This window comes from Lissotriton helveticus, chromosome 12, assembly GCF_964261635.1.
Source record: "Lissotriton helveticus chromosome 12, aLisHel1.1, whole genome shotgun sequence".
Lineage (NCBI taxonomy): Eukaryota > Metazoa > Chordata > Amphibia > Caudata > Salamandridae > Lissotriton > Lissotriton helveticus.
The window spans coordinates 898,276,830-898,303,459 of NC_136073.1; the positions used below are offsets into that span (position 1 = coordinate 898,276,830).

The 26,630-nt window shown below is 46.8% G+C and overlaps 1 protein-coding gene across 1 annotated transcript in view; it reads right to left on the minus strand.

The window, feature by feature from the left end:
* Positions 1–26,630, minus strand: part of KIF1C (kinesin family member 1C) — a 710,488-nt gene that overhangs the window by 194,519 nt on the left and 489,339 nt on the right. The window contains exon 11 of the mRNA XM_078671146.1: positions 7,870–7,948. Coding sequence (XP_078527272.1) covers positions 7,870–7,948 — 79 coding nt within the window. The remainder of the gene's footprint in view (positions 1–7,869; positions 7,949–26,630) is intronic.

Consider the following 26,630-nt stretch of genomic DNA (forward strand, 5'->3'; position numbering starts at 1 on the left):
GTAGTTAAAAAAAACTACAAACAACAACGAAGATCCCATTCGCAGCTCTTTGAACCCGCCAATTTCTCACACAAATGTGGAGTGTTTTTAAGCGCTACCATGAGAAACTGCTTCACTAAAACGATTGAATATTGGTGTTCAGGCCATATTTATGACAATAAACGAAAGGAAGCTGGGGCGATTATTTTCGAAGAAATACAAATTTGGAATGCCCACAGAAGGACCATTACCATGTGGAGGCTGTCCAGAGCTCTGGCCGACTCTGGAGCTGGGGATCCCAGCGAGTCTCGGGTCCGCTCAACATCCTGTGATTCTGGGCACATCTCTTAATGTCCCCGTGCCTACCTACTGTGTGTGTTCTGGAGCACTGTACCCGGATGTTGGTGACAGCCATATTGTGACCCTCTGGCCTAGCCTGACAGCTGCCATCCCATGGCTACTAGAGAGACCAGAAACCGTCCAAGCGTGAGGCTGCAGCTGACAGGGCTGTTGTCAGTTTATGACCCACACTCTGCAGCCTCGATGTCAAAGTAAAACCCTTACATTTCGAAACAAACACCTGATCTTTTCTGCAAGGCGTTTCAATCCAATTAAAAGAGAGTTGGCGCAGGCAGCGATGCTGGGTTGCAGCAGTCGGAAAGATCCCCCGTGCGCTTTGAAATTCATGAGGTGAGGTAATCGTGAAGTGGATGCTGGCAAGCGTGGATATAAATATTCCCTCCTCTATGCCGTCCGGAAGGGGGGCCTCGGCGCTCTTTGATGAGGGGGGTTCCCTGCCTCCACGGCCCGCAGAGCAGAGTGATGGGAAGCCTCGCGCCTGCTGCAGTCCCCGCCGTGATGAACTGCATAAACATCAGTCTCTCTCGGCTACGTTGTTACTATTACTCCATGTAATAGTACTTAATTTATCAAACACATGAACATTGGAAGTCTTTGTTGGCCGTGTAGGGATTCCAACTGGATCTGCAAATCACAGGCGATGTCAGCAGCAAGCTTTTAATTAACAAGCGGCACTTCAAACGATCGCGAAAACGATCAAATTGTAAAACAAGCCGAGGCTGCATGGCCGCTGGAGAGGGAGGGAGGGGTGGGGGCCCGGGGGGACCTCAGAGCGCGACGGAGGAGAGCTGCGGCAGAGGGGAGGCGAGATGAGAGCGCGACGGAGGAGGGCAGAGGGAAGGGGGGAAGCAAGCAGAGCCGAGCAGCTCCTGAAAGCAGAAGGGAAGGGAGGCGAGCAGCTCCGGAAACACCACCACGGTTCTCCGAGGCAAAGCAGAAATGCCTCGGAGAAACACACGGCCATTTTCGGATTCGGGGGCGTGTTTTTGCATTTGAGTGACGGATGATGTCACTGATTAAAAAATGCTAAAAAACACGCCCCCGAATCTGCTCAAGATGGGGCCTGAACCGAGTGATGCCCCTCTCCTTCAATGGCTGGCCAGCATTTACGAGGCCAGCCAATGGAGAAGAGGGGCGGGATCAAGCCCCCATACGGCAAAACATAAAATCTCGGACTCGGCCCACTGCGTGGGACGCTACTCCGAGACCTAAAAAGTGCAAACTGATAAGCGGATGCAGTGTGCTGTCCATCTTCCTCGATTGCGCCTTCGCTTAATAGTGAGTGAATTTCTCCCAGTAACAGAGGCATATAGCTCTTGTTAGTGTTACGCTTGCATGGTATCATGTTTTGAGGTAGGTGCCCGACACAATGAAGTAATTACTGAGCAGCGCTAACAACACCCACTCATCCACTGTTCTATTTCTCCATCCAAGAAGGTAATCCTGAAGCCTTCTGCTATCAAGTACTGAGTGATATGGGGGCGTTGGGTGAAAAGAACTGAGTCATAGTTTAGGAGAAGCTTAGACGTCTGTGGTATTCGAGATTCTGATATTCATTATTTTATAGAAGACTACCATACATTCAACCAAGATTTCCAAAAACCTTCTAATCTTCCTTTTGGTAAAACTTCAGTGAATCATTGTAGAGATCCCCAAAGGGATCTGTCATACCGATCCAGAAGGGCAGTAGCACCAACAGATTTTGTTGTTGATATGGCACAGAAGGTGCAACAAAAGACAATAGCAGAGTTTGGGGGGAGGGTCTGACCTGAACAATAGGGGGCCCCATCTCAGGAGTCCTGTATTTTTGGGAAGAGTAGATGGAGCTGCCTTTGTCAAAGCAGCACCTGAAGACAGTTCCACTGCTGGTTTGAGCAAAACTGGATCTAGCAGAATGAGGGGTCTTCATGACAACCACTGATGCGCTGCTTCGAATGCAACTAAAGTAGTTGTTGAAGTGGGTGACACAGGAATGTTAGGTTTGTTCACCCTCTGATCACAACAATCTGAAAAGTATTGATATCATCGAAATGAAGAAGGTCTGGAAAGATTTCCAAGCAGAAAAAGCCAAAAAGCTCTGCGAACCAAGATCTTTTCACCAGGAGCCAGGACACAAAATGGAGCACCGGCCACTAACACTAAGGTGACCGTCCTGACTCTGTTGGATACGGTCGCTCCCTCCTGCCCTGCTCTTTCCTGAACGCTGGCTGGGTATCGTTAGCGCTGCTACAGTGCCTACATTGATTGAAGCATTATTTTACTGCGCCTCTGCTCGATAGAATTTGCTGTATTTCGTTAGCGCTGTGAGAGTGCCTACACTGATTGAAGCATTATGTTACAGTGCCTTGCTCGTTAGAAATAGCGCTTTGTTTGTCTGCTTGACTGTTCTGCGCCCCGCTACTCACCACAGAATAATTAATTTACTCTATCTCCCCAACCCGGTCGGCTATTCCCTTTGAGCCGCCATTACCTGTGTTGTTGTTGTTGTGACCGGAGCCCGCCCCCTACACCACGCACCCGCCTCCCAGCAGCTCCTCCCTCGCCCCTCCCCCTCCACTATCCATATATGACGGATGCATTAGCGCGCACCGGTCACGCGCAGCGGTCGCTCCCCATTCGCGCCGAAGGTGCGCCAAAGGTAAGCCAGTCTACGCCCGTCCGCGCCCGGACCGCGCCCAGCGCCAGACCCCTTGGCCCTCGCCCCACCCGCATTACATACGACGCCACCACCCTCTTAGCCCTAAACCCCGGCCGTCTCCCCAACTGCGTCCAAGCCGCTCCTGGACACACCCATGGACCCTTCTCTTGCTACTCCTGCAAGTTCGACGGCACCAAATCCAACTCCTCATCCACCAACACCAAACAGAGACCTGACACCAACCACCTAAAATGCATCCTGCTAAACACCCGCTCGGTCCACAGACACGCCATCGACCTCTGGAATCTACTAGACACCATCTCACCGGACGTCGCCTTCCTAACAGAAACATGGATGAATGCCTCTTCAGCCCCAGACATCACCATTGCCATCCCGGAAGGATACAAGATCATCCGTAAGGACCGCATCAAGCAAACAGGAGGAGGCATCGCTATCGTCCATAAGAACTCCATCCGCATCTCAACCAGCTCAGACGTCTACCTTGCCAGCGCCGAACACCTCCACTTCCAGATCCACACCGACCCCAAGACCACACTCAGAGACACACTCCTCTACCGGCCCCCAGGACCCCGTGCACAATTCAGTGACGACATCATTGACTTTATCACCCCACACGCCCTCCCCTCCGAGGACTACATCCTATTGGGAGACCTCAATTTTCACATGGAAAAGAGCAATGACAGCAGCGCCACCACCCTTCTGGACAATCTCGCCAACCTCGGACTCAAACAACTTGTCACTACCCCCACCCACATTGCAGGTCACACACTAGACCCTATCTTCACCTCCAGCAAACATGTCTCATTCAGTCACACCACAGCTCTTCATTGGACGGACCACAGCTGCGTTCACTTTATCTACAATAAGACCACAATCCACAACCATCCTCAACCCACCCTGCGAAGAAATTGGAACAAAATCACCATCGACCAGATCTCCTCATCGCTTCTTCTAAACCCCCCGCCCACTCCTCAAACCCCGACCAAGCAGCCATTAACCTCACCCAATGGCTATCCAACAGCGCCGACATCCTAGCACCGTTGAAAAAACGTCAAATAAAACTAGGCAGCCAAAACGCCTCCTGGTTCAACGATGATCTTAAGAAATCGAAGAAACTCTGTCGCTCCCTCGAGAAGGCCTGGAAAAAAGACCCAAACACCAACACCAGAGACGCCTTCAAAAACGCCACCCGCACACACCACCAACTTATCCGGTCTGCCAAGAAAGCCGCATTCAAAGACCGACTAGACAACAACGCCCACCACAGCAAGGAATTATTCAACATCGTCAAAGAATTTACCAACCCATCAGCCAACTCCAACGACATCACCCCCTCCCAAGCCCTCCGCGACTCCCTAGCTTCCTTCTTCCACAACAAAATCGCAGACATCCACAACAGCTTCGACAACCGACCCGGAGACCAACCCACCCAACCTCCTGCAGGACCTTCACCCCCCTTGAACGTCCTTAACGACTGGAACCCAATATCCACTGAGGACACCATCCGCCTGATGAACTCCATCCACTCAGGATCCCCAACTGACCCATGCCCTCACCACATCTTCAACAAAGCAGACTCCATCATAGCACCACACCTCCGAGATGTCATCAACTGCTCCCTCAACTCCGCCACCTTCCCGGAAAGCTGGAAACACGCAGAAGTCAGCGCCCTTCTGAAAAAACCCACAGCTGACCCCACCGAACTCAAAAACTACCGCCCCATCTCGCTTCTCCCATTCCCGGCCAAAGTCATCGAGAAAGCTGTCAACAACCAGCTCACCGCCTTCCTCGAAACCAACAAATCCCTCGACTCCTCACAGTCCGGCTTCCGGGCCAAACACAGCACTGAGACCGCACTTATCGCAGCAACAGACGACATTAGAACTCTACTGGACAACGGAGACACAGTCGCCCTCATCCTCCTCGACCTCTCCGCTGCCTTCGACACAGTGTCATAGCACCCTTCTACAGCGCCTCAAAAATGTCGGAATCCAAGGAAAAGCACTGGAATGGATCACCTCGTTCCTCACCGGAAGAACCCAGAGAGTCCGCCTCCCACCATTCAAGTCAGTGGCCTCTGAAGTCATCTGCGGCGTGCCACAAGGATCGTCACTCAGTCCCACCCTCTTCAACGTATACATGAGCCCCCTCGCGGCCATCGCCCGCCAACACAATCTCAACATCATCTCCTACGCTGACGACACTCAACTGATCCTCTCACTCACCAAAGACCCTAACACCGCCAAAACCAACCTACATGAAGGAATGAAAGAAGTAGCCGAGTGGATGAAGCACAGCTGTCTGAAACTGAACTCAGACAAAACAGAAGTCCTCATTTTAGGCACCTCCCCCTCCGCCTGGGATGACTCTTGGTGGCCAGCTGCCCTAGGAAAAGCACCCATCCCAACTGACCACGCTCGGAACCTGGGCGTCATCCTGGACTCCTCACTCTCGATGACCAGACAAGTCAACGCCGTTTCATCATCTTGCTTCAACATTCTTCGCATGCTCAAAAAAACATTTCGCTGGATCCCCACCGAAACTAGAAAAACGGTCACCCACGCACTGGTCACGAGCCGCCTAGACTACGGAAACACCCTATACGCCGGTACCACCGCAAAACTCCAGAAAAAACTCCAACGCATCCAGAACGCTTCAGCCAGGCTCATACTAGACATCCCGCGTAAAGAACACATCTCTGGTCACCTGAAAAACCTCCACTGGCTCCCCGTAAATAAGAGGATTACTTTCCGCCTCCTAACCCACGCACACAAAGCACTTTACGAACTTGGACCCGTATGCCTCAACTCACGACTGTCCTTCTACACCCCCTCCCGTCAGCTACGATCCTCCAACCAAGCCCTTGCCACTGTACCTCGCATCAACAAAACCACCATGGGAGGTAGATCCTTCTCCTACCTGGCAGCTAAAACTTGGAACTCTCTTCCCACTCACCTCCGCCTTACTCAGAACCACCTAGCATTCAGAAAGCAACTTAAAACTTGGATATTCGAAAAGTAAGTCCCCATCCTTCCTCAAGCGCCTTGAGACCCTATGGGTATGTAGCGCGCTATATAAATCTCTTGACTTGACTTGACTTGACTAACAGGGCATGACTGGATACTGGAGGATTGGGAATCCTTAAAGCTGCAGGGTCTGTGTTTCAGCTTTGTGTGGCTTCTGCCTATTGGGCTACATTGCCCAACTCTCTCCCTCCATTTTCCTTTAGATAAAGGTTTGTGAAAGAGACGTTTATGGTCACTTGGTTAATTTGGCAAATTTTTTTAAAGAAAAAAAATAGAATTTGGCAAATAGATTCTGTAACGAAGCTGCTAAAAAGTATGTTTTCCATGAGTAAAGTTAGCTTTTCAATTCAAACGTGAGAACATGGTTATCTTTTTAGAAGTACACCAGGCGCCTGTGGGGAGGAGATAATTCTCTGTTTATGATTACCAGGGGATATCCCCCGAAGGAGAAGCATGTTCCTTAGTTCAACATCTTACAACTGTTCATAGCCACACCCCCTGATTAATTGTAAGATCTGGTGTGGGACGCAAACCTTAAAATAAACACTGCAAGTGGGAGCAACAGAAAAAGCCTTTTTCCACCAAACAAAATACTTAGGCACCCCACCTCCCCCGCTACCCATCCCCCAATGGGACATGGTGGAGCGGGCTTTTATCAACTCAAAATAGACTGTGGAATGAGCTTGTAAAGGCTGTCAGCCTCTCAAATCCAACAACTACAGATGTACAAAATCAGCCAGGGAACTGACTGCTGAACTGAAACAACATGAATCTGTAGCCGCCATCCATGAAAGTCCAATCTGGCTCATGCTCCAAGACAGTTTGCATTCAGCACTCTTTGACTCGCACATAAAATGCTTAGATGGCAAAGCACCCAAATACTTGCAGCACAAAATTTGTAACATACTCTTCTACACAGAATTAATTTCCACTCAGCGAAAAATGTCTTGCACTCAGCCCCACAAGCAGCAGTAGGCATAAGGGCTACAGATGTTTCTCAACAGCAGCTCCCAAACATGTATGCAGTTCAATAGAACCTCACGATCCACTTGTTAATACTCAATTATCTCTACCATATTCTGTGGTGCAAAATATGTTGTATTTTAATTGCGTTTCTATATGTACTTCGCATGTTGTGTTGTTTTTTGGCTACATAAATGCTTTTAGAAACTGGTCACTGTAACCATTAGCATAATTCCATGCCCTATGCACCCAAAGTAACTATGCATCCTCCAGAGTACAGTGCAATTATGCCTTGCTCCTTTTGTTTCCATATGCTCCCCTTCATAATGCATGTCCCAAGAATCAATGACATGACCAGCTACACATTAATAATTAAACCTTATGGTGTGGAATTAGCAATTCTCCACTCTGCTGCTGCAGCTACTTCACATTTGTCCCTCAAAGCATTTACATTTCCACATTCCTTGACCTGTAGCCGTGGAAAGGCCGACAGATAATTCACCTGCAGTGGTAGAACATGTAATAACTCATGGCACTGGAGCACTATCATCCCAGATGGGGAGGCTGTGATGGCTTTGTATGCTCTGGGCACTGTTGCGTACAGACTTACAATGAAAACAAGGTGCTACCGGGAAACCAGGTGTACTCTGTTCAGCAAGCACAAAGAGTAGCGAGGAAGGGTTTTCGGTTTGTAAAAATAATTTTAAAAAAGGAGGATAGAAGCAATTCATGTCACTCCAGAACACAAAACGGCTCTATGAATTGGTATTACCACACTCACAAGGGCACTGGCTGCACACCCACAGCCATGGGCTAATGAAATCTTGCTTTAGAGAAATGCACAACTGCAACAACCATTTGTACATAAATTACATTTGTTACCTAAGGGTGCTCAAGGTTTCTTCATAGTTTATGTCAGCCGGGCTTAGGGCAGCAATCATGGCAGTGCGAGAGTTTCCACCTAAGACAACAGAACAGCAAGAATGAACAAGGTGTCTTGTTGGATAGCATGACACGAAGTATAACATAGAACACAAACACAACCAATGATGTGGTACACAGTGAAACCTTATTACCAATTTGATGCCCTGATAAGCAATCTAATGGCACTTAAACACAACTACACACTACAAAAAGAATGCCTGCACGCATCATTGTATTCAAACATGTATCAAAATTAATTCTAAGTAAACAGAGAGTGGTCTTGCTGCACAATGGCCTCGTCTCTGCTCATCCGCTTTGTTAAACGATCAGCACAAAATAACAAGTTACTTACCTTCCGTAATACTATTTGCGGCGGACGCCTCACCTTTTTGAATCCTCCCAAGCACCAGCCTGGATCTTGAAAAGCCTCCATAGCTTGTCCACACCCAACGTTGGCACCACTGGCATCCACTGCGACGCAATGCCACTGTTATCCCCAACAGGGGACAATTTACAAGTGCCACTGTTGTGTGCTGCCATCAGTCTTCCTCCTTCTGATAGATATTTTTACCTATAGGTTCATCCTCAACTTTGGAATCAGTACCAAAGCAGTCAAGACTAAAAGGGGCTGGGTTTGAGGACTTGACTACACCAGTAAGTGCTGACAGCTTAACAGGCAAAATGACCTCCTGGCAGACCTAAGAATGAATGCAGTAAAACATGGTGAGAGTATCGACGGATCCTGACCAGACCTCACTAAAATGTAATCGAATCATTTGCATTGATAAATCCTAGTGGATTCCAGAGGATCCTTCTTGGCAAGGAAATACCCAAGTCTAATGCAGAGGACAAACCAGAGGGACAAAGTTACCTTTCTTCGCACCTGCAAATAAAATAAACAGCTCATCGTCAATGCTGTGCTCATCAGTCCTGTAAATCTAGATATCAATATCAGTATTGATATAGACACAACACCCGTCTAACAGATGTAAACTTTCCTACTCGTTGGATAGATATGTAGGACGAAAGAGTCTGAAAGCACACTGGATGGTCCCACATGACATGGTGACTACTTTCACAAGAAAGGGCACATGTCCTAAGAACTAGCTTGTCTGGGAAGAATGCCATGTAGGGAGAGTGGCCCAACAAAGCCTAAAGCTTGCTAGTGAAATAGAGAAAGTTCAACAGGGTTTAGCTATGCCCAGAGCAAACCCTTGAAGAGCCAAATATAAGCCAAATAACTGCACATCAGACAACTTTACCTGTGAAGGAATATATACAAATAGAGCAAGCGAGACGAACATCAAAAAAGTATATGAACTCAATGACATTTGCCATATCTGCTAGAATATCAAGTTGACCCACTCAATCTTCACAAATAAAAGTGCATATCTGCTAGAATATCAAGCTGACCCACTCAATCTTCACTAATAAAAGTGCAGATTGTAGAGGTTATGATGAAACATCCCACACCGTGCTGGAATAGTCAATGCTCCCAAAGGTGGGGGTGGGCAGGGGTAGGGTCGCAGATAAGGAATGATGCACACTTTCAGGAATTCGGACTACCAAACTCTCTAAAGCCGAATACGGGCCCATTAGAATGGCCAGCGCTCAGTCAAGCCTGACCTTACTCAAAGCACACAGGATTAGAGGCGGTTATGAGAATGTATGCCAAAGGATAAAGTTTCACCAAAGGAGGAATATGTCAATTAAACATTCTTGAGTAAATTAAAGATCACAAAGGGAGGGAGACTGAATGTTTCTTGATGTGGTGCAATGGTCCACCTAGGGTATGTTACACTGGGCGAAGATCCCTTGAACGACCTTAGTGCGTCGATGCCATTCGTGGTCTGCAAGAAGACATCTGTTGAGCTCATACGCCTTGAAGTAGAGGGAATCCATTAGAATGGTAGTGATATCTGGTTGAGCAGTAACGAGCACCATGGCACCTGCGTTTAGTGCCCACACCGACTTGCTTGTTTCAGTAGCATATGGCGGTCGTGTTGACAGCAAGCACCTGAATCAACTTGCACTTGATTGACTACAGAAAGGCCTTTAGGGCCAACTGTATGAAACACACAAAAGATGTATGTGCAGCAGTGCTGCAACGGGGACGAAAGACCCTGTACCTTCACTTGGTCTAGTCTGGAGGTAAGGCTTTGACGCAAATTAAAATCCCAGTTTGAATAGCAGAGACGTAATGCTCTGCAGGTGGTCCACAATTAGCTGAGGCGAGGACACCTTCAACAGTCCGTCATCTAAATAAAGAAATGTGCATCCCTCCAACCTGCGAAGATAAGCTGCAACCACCAAGACACCAAACAGTGCAGTGCTAAACCTCCCATCCGGACGAGTTGAAGGGAGTTCAGATTAATCTTACAAGTGCAAGCTGGCATCACCAAACTCTTGGGATAATGGGTGATGCATTGGACATTTAGAGTACCCAGGGGCGGCCTATAAAGCCTTGATATGGGACGCCTAACAGCCGGAGTGAAGGGCATAAACAAAGCCACCAGAATAGGGTTCACTGGTGCATAGTGAAAAGTAAAAGGCACAGAAGTCGATGTGCCAGGTTGGAGGATGCAGTAAACAAACTGGCTTCAATCTCATCTGATGGAAGAAGAATTTCCAACACCTCTGCAACTTTGCATATGTCTGCAGTAAAAGATGTATTCTTCCCAAAGGCAGGACCTGATGAAGACTCAAAGCCAGTAAAGGCCTGCATCTGTGTAATGAGGGAGGAATAATATATCCACCACATCCTCATCGTGTGGAATATCCTGAGGCATCAGCACAGCGCCAGAATCAAAAGGCAAAATAGCTTTGTTCCTGGTAAAACTTGTGGCTGTGCTGAAGCAGCCCACCAGAGGATTATCTTCAAAACAGGTAGTGCTTAATTTGAGCCAGTGGCGGCCGGTGAGGGCCACCTGCACTCATTTTCGGGGACCAGCAATTATTTTTCCTCAGAAGACATTTCGCACGAGAGGAAAAAGCACACAAATGGGAAAGAAAGAGGAAGACAACAAAGGAAAAACAGTCTCCAAAGGACAAAGCAAGAACCTCTAAGAGTGACAAAGGCGCAGGGAGTATCTGGTAGTGGATAAAAGAGGCCTGAAGTGTTTCAGGACTATTTAGCCTTCATATTTGGAGTGCTGACATTTAATAGCGCGGGACGGGCTTCTGACAACTTCTTTGGGCACTGGCACTTTACAATCTACAAATTAACCATTGAAAATAGGGATAGGCTTTTCTAATAGAATAGAACAACATAGAGCAAATTGTTGAGGAACAAGGGTCCAACTTCATGGACAAAAAATGAAAACAGATCGTATAAAATATTGTATATTTCAGATGGCCGGTTGTTTAAAGTAGCCAATGATTCAGTTGTAAATATATTTAAAGGCTATCAACCGTTTGTAAAAATTACAGTTTCTCTCTGTATCACCAATTTAGATTTATGTTTTTTCCTTTCCACCTTCCCTGTCTCTACCACATTTTCTTCACTAAGTATGCTTGAGTATGACTGAAATGATATGAATCCACACCTATTCTTGCACCCCAAATGAATGTAAATAATACCAATAGGACTTTTTTTCCTTTCTTTCTCCTGTGCATTTAAATTTTCCATGTTCTAAAAAAAACGTAAAAGTCGCCGTCTAAATAATTTTGAGAGACTTTGCATCAAGAAAATAAATAGATTAAATCAAAAAATAATTACTTCGAAGAACGTGTTTCATTTCTGTTCTTCTTGCGACAATCATAAAAAACCAAAATGTCTCAGTACTGGCAAATGTAGTTGTTTTTGTTATGTTATAGGCTTGGCCTTACTGTGAATAAGCCGAACCCTTCCCTTGCATACAACTTCATGGCCAGCACCAGTGAATTCGGAACATATGCTACCAAAGTCATTGGCACTAGTGGGAAGACAAGCAGAGAGACCCCTGGCAAAGGAGTAGATGCACAGTGCAACACCAAAGGTGGTTGAGGAGGACTCCAGGTGGGGTCAGTTGGTGCGGAGAACAGATCCACATTGGAAGTGCGAATGGAGGCCTCGAAAACTCCTTGGGCTAGAATACGCTCCAGAGTGAAGCATAGTCATAATCAACATTTTCAGCATGGCCTCTTTAAAAACCACAACTTGCTATGGAGCCAAAGATGAAGCCTGAGTCAGATTGCGTAGAAGCAGACTACCTGAAAGGGGTGACCTGGAGTAGAAGTGGCCTCTCTTCTTGTGTACCGCCATGTGCATATTAGTTTCCCACTTCTTGATCGCCTTTGAATGCGTAAGAGAGCATTTAAGCAGGGTTATCGTGTTTAGGATTCAGACAGACACTGTTCGTTTCAAGGACTGACTTTTGTTTGTAAGATGTACACAGTTTAAAACCTGTAGTCTTTAGTGGCGACATGCCTGCGACACTACCAAATAAACAAGCTACTCTCCTTTTGGTATAGCTCTTCCTGGTGGACTCTATCTGAATGTACATTCCTCATTTTAGAATGCTTAAGCCCCAAAATGGGTCCAGAGAATATTCTCAGCAATGCACCCTTTGTCTGGATTCTTTTCTTTGTTTTTTATGTTGTTATGTTATAAGATAGGTGTGCAAACTAAAGCGCCGGGACACTCATTGAGTAGCCGTGCGCTATACAAAACCAAGTATAACATAACATAACATAACCTGCGCGCACAGAGGTGTTATTTGGCTCCACTGTCACCCAATTTTGACTCAGAAGTGATGGAGTGGGACCACACGTAGGTGCCACTCTTAGGACCAGAATTTTTTTTAATCTCTCTCTTGTGCGCTCCCACACGGGGAGCAGGTAATTTCAGCTGACAGTGTGCTAAACTGAAACTCAAGGCAGTGGTGTTTCATAAACATGTGCACAAACATCTACATAACTGCCTGGCAGATGTACAGAAACTACAACCCCCTTGCAAATACCACTGTAGCTGCATTGGCCTTGTTCAAGTCAGCCCGCATGCATTCAACAGGTTGGCTCATAGCCAGTGGAAGAACAAGGTCCTTACATTCAGTAACGCCTTATCTGGTAGAGACTTTATCTAGCCGCAGATTCCTTACCATAGAATGATCCCCAGGTACCAGACTGGATCAGGAATGTTTTGAGCAGTACCCCCTGAGCGCCGGTAGGTGGCATCCTTCTGTTCCATGTCAACTGCTCCAGATGTGACGTGCCCTGTGCCTAAATACATGCCACTCCAAAGAGCCGACAGTTTCTTTTCACAACTTTCCATGCCAGAAGCGCAGAACTACGAAGCATATGGATTCACTGGTGTGTATTGCTAGGAGCCTCAGAAGGGTGACTCTATAATGAAATCAGTTCAGAGACTAGGAAGAATGGGAGGGCGGTAAGTAATCTGCAGCTCGGTAGAGTCTCTACTAGATAAGGGGCTATCAAAGGTAAGTAACTTATACATCAGATAGAGACTTCTAGGTACAGATTCCTTACCTTTGAATAGATTTCAAAACAATAACGCCCAAAGGTGGGCCTTATAGCAGATTAGACTAAAAAGTCCTGCAGGACGGAACAGCCAAAATACCGAACATGACAGACCTGTCTGTCCAGATAGTAATGAGTCACAGAGATGTGCAATGACACCCATGTTTCTACTTGACAGACGTCCAGGACATGGACTCTGTAAACTAACACAGTGATCACAGTGTTGGCTCTGGTAGAAGGAGCACAAAGGCCCTAAGGGGATTTCTTTTTAGCCAGCCAGCGCACAGCAGATTTTTAAGCAGAACTATTAATCATGAGATGGTTTGCTTCTGCACAGCCCTACCCTTCTTCGCGCTATCATACCCAACCAACAGTTGATCGTCCACCCGGGAGTCTTTAGCATCATCAAGGTAGAACGATAACGCTCTTTTTGGGTCCAGTCGGTGGAGATTTTCCTCTTCTTAGTCAGGGTGAGGCAGAGCAAAGAAGGTGGGCCAGGTGATATTTTGGCCTGCTTGAAAAGGTGTCACAACCTTTGAGCGGAAGGAGACACGTGTCCTCAGAACCAGTTTGTCTAGGTAGAAAGTTGTGTAGAAAGGGGCACTTCAAGAGTGCTTGCAGTTCACTGAGCCTCCTGGCCGATGTTATGGCCACCAGAAAAGCAGTTTTTAACAACAGTAGCTGGATTGGACAGTTGTGCAGTGGCTCGAAGGGTGCGCACATGAGAAAAGTTAAGATCAGATTGATATCCAATTGTGGCATGATGAATGGCCTTGGAGGGAACAGGTGTTGAAGTCCCTTGAGAAAACATGTCATAACAGGGGACTTAAACAAAGAAGGTTGGTCGGGCAACCGTAAGAAAGCTGAAATGGCTGATAAATAACCTTTAACAGAGCCCAGAGCAGAGCCCTGCTGGGGGAGAGAAAGTGCAAACAGTTAAACCTGGGATAGGGATGCTACAAATTTGTCCCAACGGCAGGCATACATCTACTTGGTGGGGGGATGCCCGCCTGCCAGAATAACGTTGCAGAGTTCAGTAGGAAAGTTGAAAGCTGTCAACTGTTGCCGTTTAATCTCCACGCCTAAACGCGGAGGGTACACACGTAGGGGTGCAATACCCTAGCCTGCTGCAGTAACAGAAGATCCTCCCTTAGGGACAGCCTGATAAGGGGACCGATGTGCATGCTCAGGAGTTCGGGATACCAAACTCTCTGCGCCCAAACTGGAGCCACAAGAATATCTTGGGACTGTTCATTCCTGATCTTCTTGAGAACTCTGGACAGAAGTAAAATTGGCAGAAAGGTGTACAGGAGGTCAGAGATCGAGACAAAAAATATCGCAGAGCAAGAGTGGTCTTGGAAATTCCAGAGCACAAAATTGCTTACGTTGTGCAGTCTCGATGGTGGCGAACATATCTAACCAAGGTTCTCTCCACTCTTGAAAGAGACTTTGCACCAAATCTGAATGGAGACGTCATCTGTGATCCGCTAGGCATCAATGGTCAAGTTCGTCTTCTCTGGTGTTCAGAGAGCCCACTAGATGTTAAACCACCTCTGCCTGGTTGCCCCACATGGTATGTGGGAACAGCGGCCATGAAAAGGCTGGGATGCCTGTTGGCCATGGTGGCTGGGTTGGAAAAAACATGGTTGGTAGCCCCTTCTGTAGCCACGGAAAGAACGAAAGGCAGACTGGGGTTGGTGGAGGGCCATGCATAGACCTGAAGACCTGCCCATAGGTCTGCTGTCTTAAAAAGCACTCCAGTGCTGAGTTTGCCTTTTTGCCAAATAAGGCGGGAGCCATCAAAAGGCATGTCCATAAGGGAAGCTTGGACATTCGCTTAAAGGCCAGTGATTCTCAACCAGGCGTGGCATCTAAATGCCACTGACACGGCAATTACTCTGCCTAGCAAATCGGTCCTGTCCAGCTCACATCTGATGGTGAACTTTGCTGCATCGCTACCGTCAGCAATTGCTTGAGTGAGTATAGCTCGGGCCTCCTCCGAGACCACAGGCAGCACTTGCGCAACCGAGTCCACCACAGTGTATGTATATCGGTTCAAAAGACACACCATGTTCACTGACCGCAATCTTATGCTGGAACATCCTCTTGCCATAGGTAAGCAGCCTTTTGGATTCCCTACCCGGTGTAGTAATAGGGAAGACACCATGGTTAACATGGGAGGGGGAGGCTTGTACCACCAAGCTCTCCAGGGTGAGGTGCTGAGTGAGAAAAATGGGGTCCCCAGGAATAGGACGATGACGATGGGCAATTGGCCTGTGCACAGGTACCCCTGTGCAGGGCTTGCACCAGGCCCCAAGGAGGACATCAGTAAGGGCTTTACTGCATGGTAGTAAGGGTTCGGAGGGGGCACTCCCGGCTGAAGCACCTCTGTCAAGACGTTTGTCTCGACTGCCACCGAGGACAGGTGCAGGCCCAGAACCTCAGCCGCCCTACTCATCACCATACCAAAAAAAGGCTCCCTCCTCCTTGGATCTAGCCACGGTGGGAGGAGAGAGCAAGCCATTGTCTGAGGAAGTATGCAAACCACTGGCATCTGCCAATTCCTCATACCAGTTGTCTTCTGGTCCCTCAAGAGGGTGATCGTATCCATAAGGATATGCAGACCACTCCCAATTGTCTCACTCTACAGGTTTATTGAAGGAAAAGGGCACTGGCTCTGACTCGGAGAGCGTGGTACCGGCCCATTTGGTTCTGTATGTGAGTCTGGTATGACTATGGTGTGTTGGCAGCACTGGGAACGACAGGACTGGAGCGGGCTCTGAGAAAGGTCAAAGTCTTGCGGGTGGAGCCACTCCAGATCTAGCAGCGGATCCAAGAGGCCAAACTGGCATCGAGGGCGGACCCACTGGAGGGAATCCAAGACGAACCCCTTCAGAATCCGTGGGGCCTGAAGGCATTCCAGAGGGGTCAGGCTAGCCAAATATGAGGTGCATGGCCTCATAAAACTCTTTTCATTGGGTGGGGGTCGCTCCAGGAAACTCTGGGAGGCACAGAGCAGACCCAGGCACAGGCTATGAGGATGATCGAGTCATTGAGCGGTCTGGTCATTCCGCCACCTCATCCAATGACTTGGACCGGTGCAGAGAAGTAGAAGAACGCTTCAACTTCTTGCTCTTTTGGCACTTACCTGACGATTTAGACAATTATAGAGATCAACTCCATGAGTTAGAATGAATTATTCCTAATGAGGGAGAAAAAAGGCTGGAAAGTGCAGAGGTCCATCTCTGTACCCAAAGCATGGACATTTCACAGATTCCACATGTGGACAGATGCTTGGCCGTGCTTTTGCACCTCGTGAAAACTATGCAGTGTCGAGCGCTGTGAATGATCCCGAAATGGCGGAGTTTGTTGGCACCAGCTCACACTGGGACCCATGCCAGCCATATCTCCATACATAAGATGTGGTCATTATCAGAGTGGCGTGTAGGTTGTGTGCAATGTGGACCAGTGAAGAACAATGTTCGTGCAAATGGGAGCTGCCCGTGCTTTTACTGGAGGCCTTGCTGCCCCTGAAAGGTTATTGCGCAGAGACACCTTCGGGTATTTGTGCGCTATATAAATTGCATAAATAAATAAAATAAATTGCGATGACTTTGTCTTGGCCTGTCCATTTGGACTTGATTTTAAGCATTTAGACACTTTCGAACTAGATTTTGCAGAGCAAAAAAAGTTGGTGCTATTTCTGTTCATATGTAAAGGAGCCATTCTTTAACTTGACACCAGTGCGTCTTTACCAAAAGGGTAACAGTATGACCACCGTCTTGGCACTTGGAGATGCTGGCGATAAGGCCTGCTACTCCCAACAGCTGCTCAGGCTGAACCACTCACCTCTGCAAGTGCATTTGACCAATAAATTAATAGAGCGAATATGGCCTCAAGCTCGGTTTGTTAATGTCACCCTACTTCATCGGATGACTACCTGTTTTCATTACGTGTTTTAACGCTGTATTGTCCCTGTTGCATTGAATACCCGGAGAAGTGCTTAGCAAACAGGGTTGGACTGGGACAGAAAATTGTGAATAATCAAACAACCAAACCCACTGCCTGCAACCTATTTATGATCTAACTCGAACGCGTCTTAATTTACAAAAGGGGAAAGAAATAACCTCCTCACTTTCAAGCCAGCAGTGTGTGGAAAAGAGGGCAAAATCAGCCATCTAAGTACTAAACCATTTTTTTATTTTATTGAGAATATACAATAATAATTTATAATGCACATTTATAATGCAACTTTCTTAACAAGATTTGTACCTATAAAATAAATATTCAATAAAAAGATGTACACAACCATATATTGCTACTGAAACAACTCCCAGACCAACACATAAATTAAAGTAATATTTATGAAAACCCCACAAATACGAATAGTCATATAGTGACCACACTAATAACTCATTCATACAAACACATGGACAAAACATATAACAGGATTGGTCAACTCAATATAAACCACTAGACAATAACACAAACAATCAGGAAGAAAACATTGAAAAATAACTTTATGCTGGTACAGATCAATGACAATTTGAGTATATGTGATATCCTAATTTCATATAATTTCATAAAATTATTATATACGCACTTTGTTTCGAGAATTTTATGTTCCAAAAGGTATCCACATTTGATAGAGGAGTAGCACCAGTTGTCTGAAGAAAGCTCATGTCACCCGTTTCGGTGTGGAGACCCAGATGCACGGGTCACACCTTCATCGGGGCGCTATACTGGTAGCGAGGAGGGCATCATGAACCTGGAGAGTCTAAAAATTATACAATCAAACCTGAGTATATTGGTATTCAACAATGCCCATAGTAAGAACCATGAACCTTATGACCCACTCCTGACAGAAACCATGCTGCGTGCTAGTAGACAACCTGAGGTGGAATGCCCACACCCGATAGCGGGAGAGTGTCAAAACATTACCCTAGATTTAGTGTGATAGAAAAAGATTGAAGATCTGCAAGGCCAAGGACTAGAAGAGTGAAACAGGTAAGTTAAAAGAAGGTTCACCATCTGGTAACGTGGCATGACTTGGACGTTTTTTACTTAGCTCTGAGAGGACTTTATTTCCCACTTTTTCGAGTTTCAGTGTGTATGGCTCTGACTAGGGGCACTGTTTGATACCAATATACTCAAGATTTGTCTATCATTTTCAGACTCTCCAGGTTTATGATGCCACATTAAACTCAAGTATGTCCAGCGGGGATACACTACCCCAAATAAAGACTACGCGCCTGCCAGGTACTTCATTTCCTGGCAGCCTAAGAGGCACACAGCACACCAATGACCACTGCACAAAGGTTACCAGTGCTGCTTCATAAACACAGGCTCTACGTACGGCCAGCAGGATCCATGGAGCTTGTGCATGTCTATTAGTACACCAGTGGGGGGGAAACCTTTGATGAAACAAGTGAGGGGCATTTTAGTGCATAGCCCACCCATGGGGACAAAGGCTGAATTATACCTTGACTCACTGAAGAACATTTGCTGATCAAGTTACCTTTTTAATGGAGTTGAACAATAAGGCTTCCCTCTGTGAACTCATCCACGAGGCCCTTCTGAATTTACATCAGGGTATTAGGGTATGAATGGATGCGGCATGCCTTTTTACACACCCACCAATGATTTACACTGCTGAGTCATTTTGTCCCACATTTGACAAGTGCAGTGGCACATTACCAAAATATGAATGTTTTTATGTCCAGTTATGTCTTTTCTCATCTGTGTATACATTATTTTGAACCATTTGTTTATGTACCACAGGGCCCTCAACAATACGCCGAAAAAGGCAGACATTTCCCAGCGGACATTCATAATTATGAGTGCTTGTTGAATGTGATTAGGTACTAAGGCAGAACATCAGAGATCCTGGTCCTGACAAAGCTAGGGACCCCAGACAGGGGCCTAGTAAGGGCTGAAACATGTTGACCAAGCAGATGCAGGGGTAATATGCAACTCTAAAAAACACAAATCATATTTTAAGCATCTCTTAGCCCCTTCCAACAATAAAAGCAATAATTTGGGAAGGGGTCAGATTTTAGAACCTACATATTGGATCCATTGCTCCACTACCCCACTAAGTACTACCTGTTAATACAGGGAGCCCACTCGCCACACGTGCACTCTCTAGAGAGTGAGGTGGGTCAACAATTAAGCATGACACCCAGGGTGGTGTATGCACCCTAGCCATACATTCTTTGTATAAATCCCTGGACCTTAAATATAGGGACATATACAAGTCACTGAGGCTTCCACAAACACTTATGACAAAGGGTCCCTAAGTTGAGAACCCTTGATGGTCTTGACAGACCTGTTTCGTCTGTAATGAAGAGATGTAGGATTACAGAGAAGTAACTCTTCCTTCTCCTCCTAGAATCTTCATGGATAGTCATTAACACTGAATAGAGTAGCAAGACCAGCACTAAAGAGACAGAGAAATAGAGCAAAAGACAAAAAACAGTACTCCACTACCCAAAGAGATTCCGTTAAGAAGCTTGCCACACCGTGGCCTCTGGAGCCTGAATCAAGAAACGATACCTCGTCAATTTATGAATGGACCGTCACATGGCCGTTTTATATTATGTCTGCAACAGATATGTTTCTTAGAAATGAAGTGGTAGGTGCTTTACTTCTTGTACAATGTGTTGTGGGCCTGCAAGACAAGGGCTTATTAGCACTGTTAGAATAGATTAAGATACAAAAGAAACGTGACTGCTTCAAAGTAGCTAAACCTGTGCATATGGGACCATATTTCATCCTTTTAACATCAAGAGAATGCAAAGTCCTCTCTGCTGGAGAAGAGGGATTTCAAAATATCACTGGAAGTCAAATAGTTTGACATGAAAGTCTGACAACATTAGGAAGAAAACTAGGATGAGTTCTCATTACTACTTAATCTGTAAGGAAATCGGTATATGGCTCTTGCAGCATAGGGTCTAAATTTCACAAACCCAACAGGCTGCAGCAACGGTTGCTAAAAAGGATGCTTTCCAAGCGACAGGCTGTAAGGTAACCTTATGAATAAGTTTATGAGGAGGACACATTGATTTGGAAAGAACTATATTAAGTTCCAATGGGGCAGAAGACCTACGTAAGGAGGGGAGACTCTTAACACTTGCACAACTGGGACTTTCAAAAGGGGGTTGTGAATGTTTTTTTTCTGTAAGCACAATGGCTGTCGGATGTACCTTTATAAAAACAAAATACAGTCCAGCGGTCACCAAATAAAGAAGATATGGTAGGCCACTTTATGACACCTTGCTTGAACATTATTGTTGTGGGTATGCCAGATGCAAAACCACTTTCACTTAAAAAGCATCGGATGTTCTGGTGGATAGGTATCTAGTTTCTTTTAAAATGTCATGCACTCCTGTGGAAGATTTACAATCTCAAGAGCACCTCAGCCAAGCTGAATGATGAACTGTTGGACAGAAGATCTCTGCCCAACAGTCTCTCATGTGGATGTTCTGAGATGCAGGTGGTCAGTGATCCACCACTGACGTAGATAATCTTGTGCAGTCAGGATCATTCAGGCCTTGACTACTGTCAACTTGATGAGGATTTTGGAATCACGGGCATTGGAGAAATATGTTGTCTTTGGTGCCAGTGACAATGCAGACAGCTGCAGAGACTAGCTGCAATCGAAGGAGTCTGAGTGCCAAGGGGGCTAAGACTCATTAGAAGCGCTGGTAGGTGCAACTGGTTGAGGACTCTGAACCCAAACCATTGTCCAACAAGATCCAGAATTTCAAATTTGAGGCCCAATCCTTGGATGTTCTCCCCTGGATCCTGGTGGGAGCGGAGGTTGGCCCTCTACCTCCCGCCAGGTAGCTTATGAATGAAATTATGCATTGAGATAAGTGCTGAGTTGATTTGTGACAGTATGAAGTAGGTGAAGATAAGGGACAAGCAGGACTTTAACAAGAGAATTAAGGCAGTTCCAAAGTACGTCTCAAAATTTTAAATGCTGTGAACTTGTACCAGAGAGAGTTATTATTACGGATGCCCTTAATAAGAGTCAAGGAGTGCTTTTGGGTAAAAAAGGTAAAGGTACTGGTGGTGTAAATACCATGTATTTTGTTTCCAGAGCTCATAGAAATGCAGATTACAACAATTACATAAATCTGAAGATAAGCTTGTCTTTTCAGAGTCATTTTCCCCTCCATGATGCTTTCCTCCTTGGGTTACCTTCAACATAATTTATTTCCAGCATTTATATTTGTTTTCTCCTAATTATGTCTACCACTCTAATCCTTCCAACTGCTAGTTTCTCCATTTTGATTTGCCCAAATATGTACCTGTCTGCCCTGGATGACTTCCGAATCCAAAGTCAGGTGACAATCCCTTGAAATAGAGGGCTTGATGTGAGAGTCACATTTATTTTCTTGCTTCTTATGAAGTAAAATGTGTAACATAGGCCACAACAGCCATGGGGTCACTATCCTTCATTGTGGCTGTAATTCAAGCCACTGAAATACCGAGGGCTCTGTCCTGATGAAGGTAGACGATTCCCTTGTTTGATTCGCAATTTGCGGCTTCATTGATTGAGATCATGTCTTCCACTGGAGAAGTTGTGGGTGAGGGGTGGGGATGGGAGTCGTGGAAGGGTGTCTAGAATCTGTAATAATATGCACCCCAATCTGAATATGTGACAGTGTCTGGTGTGGTACATGACCACTGGGGAGAAGAGTAGCAGGAATGCTATAATATGTTCTTTCAAGATTCTTCACACAGCAGCTAATGTTCATCACTTGCACTTTCCTCCTTAGGGTGATCTTCAACAGGGCCAACAATATTAGAATGGATCCTTGAAAGAGTTATACCTTCTGGTGTTGCTTACTCTGCATTTAGCCATGGGGTGCTCACCTTCTTGAGATACTAAAAAGAACTCGTATCTTGTTTCTGGGTTTTCAGATCTAGTTCCTTATGTTTGCTAGAGGGAACAGTTGCCCATGAAGGCTGTTCTTATTTCAGAAGCTTGTTTACAGTCCAGGGAGGACCTGGCCTGGCATTGCGGGCAGGACTGTTCCCATGGGGAGCTGGGTCAGGACTGATTTGCATACGGCTGGGTCTACACGGGGGGTGAAGGTTTGATATGTTCAGCATTAAAGCCATCATCTTTTTGTGTTGCCATAGTTGCGTAAGTGGGAAGGGTATGTCTAGACATGGGTCCTGTGCTCACTGTGCCACTGGATTCAAGCTGAGCTCATGAGGGGGTGATACCCCAAAAACTGTCCCAGGAGGCTTGTTTCCGGTCCAGGGAAGACCTGGATTGGCAGTTCGGGCTGGACTGTTCCCATGAGGGGCGGGGCCAAGACTGATTTGCATATGACTGGGTCCAAACTGGGTTGGCAGAGTGAGCAACAAAATGATGGTTTTAACCCAGATCTGCTACTGGGAGTGAATGTTTGATATGTTCAGCGTTCCGTCCATCATTTTTTTGTGCTGTCAAGGTGTTGTACATCAGCACTGGGGATCAATCCAATCCAATCCAAAAATCTTTATTTCGGCCATATAGACCATAAAAGATGCAATAAAATACAATACATACATATAAAATACGATATAAAATACATTATAGAAAAGTCTCTTCTCGACCAGCGAGGGATAGAGGGTACAGCACAGTACCATGATCCAGGGGACTATTTTCTTTCTAATTATCCATACTGCCATTAGGAATTTGGATACAGCGAACACAATGTGGCCCAGAGTACTGGTTTTCATAACTCTGTATGCCTGTGTGTACTTCCTGAACCCCAGGTTTCTACAGAGCGGCGCTATCCAATATTTCCTGGGTCTATGATAGGCAGGGCATACAAACATGATATGGAGGTCATCTTCCTCATGAGTGTTGCAGCATGGACACAGTTTGTCACCCCCTTTAGTCCATTTACAGGTAAAAGTTTTGGTAGGGAGTGTGCCAAGCCTCCATTGCACAAACAATTTCCTCGCCAGTACTGGAAAAATAAAGTCCATAAAAGGTTCAAAAGCATAAGAATTTTTGGATTCCATGAATCGTGCAGCGAGGGTGCCGCTGTTGTAAGCATTTGCCATAAGTGAAAGGCTCCTGTCCTTATAAATTTGGGTCAACGCTTTGCGTGAGATCCCTTGGCAGCCTCGAACAGGATCGTCCCATAGCTCTGACAAGTTCATACTGATCAGTTCATTCTTTACGAAAGCGAGCCAGGGGATTTTGCTATTGCGGTTCAAACTCATGACATGGATGAGGTCCTGTCTGTAATGGTGTAGTTCATCAGTGGACCATAGCCAGTGGCAGAACTTCACTGGCTTTGCCACAAGCTCTTCAGCAATAGAAGGCAGACCCATATCTAATCTTAGTGGGAGGAGTGGCGTGCCTTGCGGGAGAGCTAGTAGGCACCTTAAAAAGCTGTTTTCCACCCCTGCCAAGTCTTTGCCTGCTTTATGCCCCTATAGCTCACTGCCGTACATGGCCGCTGCCTTGGCTTGGGTCCTATATGTTTCAAGGGCCGGGCTTAGAGGCTTAAAGGTGGAAGTATTTGCCACCTTCAAGATTGCACCCGATAGCTGGGACAGTTTAACCCTTGATCTAGCTATCTGGCGGTCCCATGATAGATTTTCCTGAAGTGTTACCCCCAGATATATGAAAGTAGAAACCCTCTCAAGGCTAACGGTACCCAGGGTGGGATTGGGTCTGGCTTTGTTAGGAGGATTAAACATCATAAACTTGGTCTTCTCTGTGTTCACCTCCAACCCGTGTTGGCGACAGAAAAGACCAAATCCGTTCAGGATCCTCTGAATCCCCATGGGAGATTTGGAAAGCAGGAGGGTATCATCAGCAAACATGATTGCCGGGACCCTCCTGCCTGCCAAGAGTGGGGCGTCATTGTCCTTAACGTTATCTAGGTGTAATATAACGCTATTAATGAAAAGACAAAACAGGGTCGGTGCCAGGACACAGCCCTGCCTGACCCCTCGATGGACTGGAAACCTGGACGAAAGCTTACCATCCCTCCCACACCTCACCTGCGCATAGTTGTTCTCATGGAGCCTGGTTATAATGCTGAGTAGCTGGGGGGGTACTCCTAGCTTTTCCAAGACCTCCCACAATTTCCTGCGCGGGACTAGGTCAAAGGCTGACCTCAGATCCACGAAGACCATGTACAGCCTTCCCCCCTCTAACCTCACCGTCTTCCAATAGAGGAGGACGAGGCGGAAAATCTGGTCCATGGTCGACGTGTTCTTCTTAAAGCCAGCCTGCAGGGGGCTCATAATATCGTTGTCCTCCGCCCAATCCAACAGATGGTTGAGAATAAGGCGCGCAAAGAGCTTTTGGGGTACATCTATCAGGCTAATCGGCCTGTAATTGGCCGGGAGCAGAGGAGACCCTTTCTTATAGATCGGCACAATCTCTGCCCCCAGCCAAGAGCCGGGGACCGCCATACCTCCTAAGATGGCATTAAAAAGAATAAGGAGGTACGGACCCCAGATGTTTGGGTGATGCCTAAAGAGATCCCCCGGTAGTTTATCCAGCCCCGGCGCCTTTCCCAGCGCTAAGCGCTCCAGAGCAGACACCACCTCCCCTAAAGAGAATTCCAAGGCCATATCCGACGTACTTATGGGCACTGCCACTACTCCGTCTGGCCATGAGGTAGTATCTTGATAGAGTACCCCAAAATGGGCCTCCCAAAGCGAGGGGGCGATGTTAGGTTCAACTGCTGTTTTGAGTTCCCCCGTCCCATTGTTTACCAGGGCCCAGAATTTCCTGGAGTCTCTAGCTTTTAGTGCTTCAGACAGGTCATGCCAGTGATTCCAGTCCCACTCTGCCCTAGCATTGGCCATTGCTGCTTTGTACTCCCTCCTGAGATCTCGAACCTTACCCTTATTAGAACCCTCCTTGATTGTAGCAATTAGCTCGGATTTAATTGCCCTACAGGAGGAGGTGTACCAAGTGGGGGCACGAGTCTTTTTCCTTTGAATTTGTGCCACAGGATGGAACACCTCTGCAAGGTCCCTTACTAGTCCCTGGTGAATGATGGCTAATTTCTCATTATAATCCGAGGGTCTTGGTTTATTTATGAGCGCATCCACCTCCTTGAACCTGGGGAGTGCCAGACCGTATAACTTATTTATGGCATCTTCTGTACTGAGGGACTTTCCCCATTTAACCCGACGCCTGTTTGTAGTGAGGAGCATATCCCCCTGATCCTCTCTGCAGACATTAGTAGGCGTGCCCGCTGGGGGCAGGGGATGCTGGATCTCCAGACGGAGAGCATTGTGATCGCTATCCGACCTTGGTAGCACCCTAAAGTCAAGGACTTTTGGCCACAATGTAATATCTAACATTATATAATCCAGCCTTGACTCATGGCCCTTTCTGTTAAAAGTGCACAATGAGGGGGTATCGGAAGGGGTACGGCCATTACATGCCCTCAGAGCAAAGTTCAAGGTGAGGGACATGAGTTGCACTGCTAGTGGGGACCAGGCTTTAGGGTGAGGCGAAGACGAGGGTGGGACCCCCCAGTAATCATCCTCAGCGGTGAGGGCGCCCTCCTTTAGTCCTTCTAGGGGTTCGAAGTGGCAGTTAAAGTCCCCTCCCAGGACTATCTTTTGATCTCCTGGCAATTGGCCTAGGAAGGAGGACAATTCATTTAGGGTGGGGGATTCGTTTGGCGCGGCAACTGGTCGCGAGTAAACATTAACAATGGCCCATGTTGTTTTGCCAGGCCATGTGAGCAACACGCACTGGATGTCCTGCGACGACGTATGCATCTTTTCCGCCTGACACCCAATGTGACTCGCTATCCAGATTGCCAGGCCTCCCGACGGCCTCCCCCTCCCGCTCCATTTTGCTGGGATTTCAAAAATTTCGAACCCCCTTCTGGTCTGTGGTTCCCTCGCCCATGTCTCCTGAAAAAGGAAGATATCGCCACCACTTAGTAGGAGATCCCAATCCGGTGTGCCTTCCTTATTTGTGATCCCTGCCACATTCCAGGAGAGAATTCTCAACCCTGGACCTTGTGGTAGTGATCCTGGCCCTCCAGGGGGAAATGATGCGGAGGCTATAGGGGGGTCAGGGACTTGCGGGCCATTAGTAGTAGCCGGAGTGATAGATGATACATCCACCTCCGTTAACTGCGAACTGTGACCAGTCCGGACACTTAATAGTGACCCTTCTTGACCCGGGATGCCTTCCAGGGTAACCCTTCGGTCTTTGGCAATGTCCTGTGGCCTGAGATCAGTACCATGAACAACACTCCCTTCCC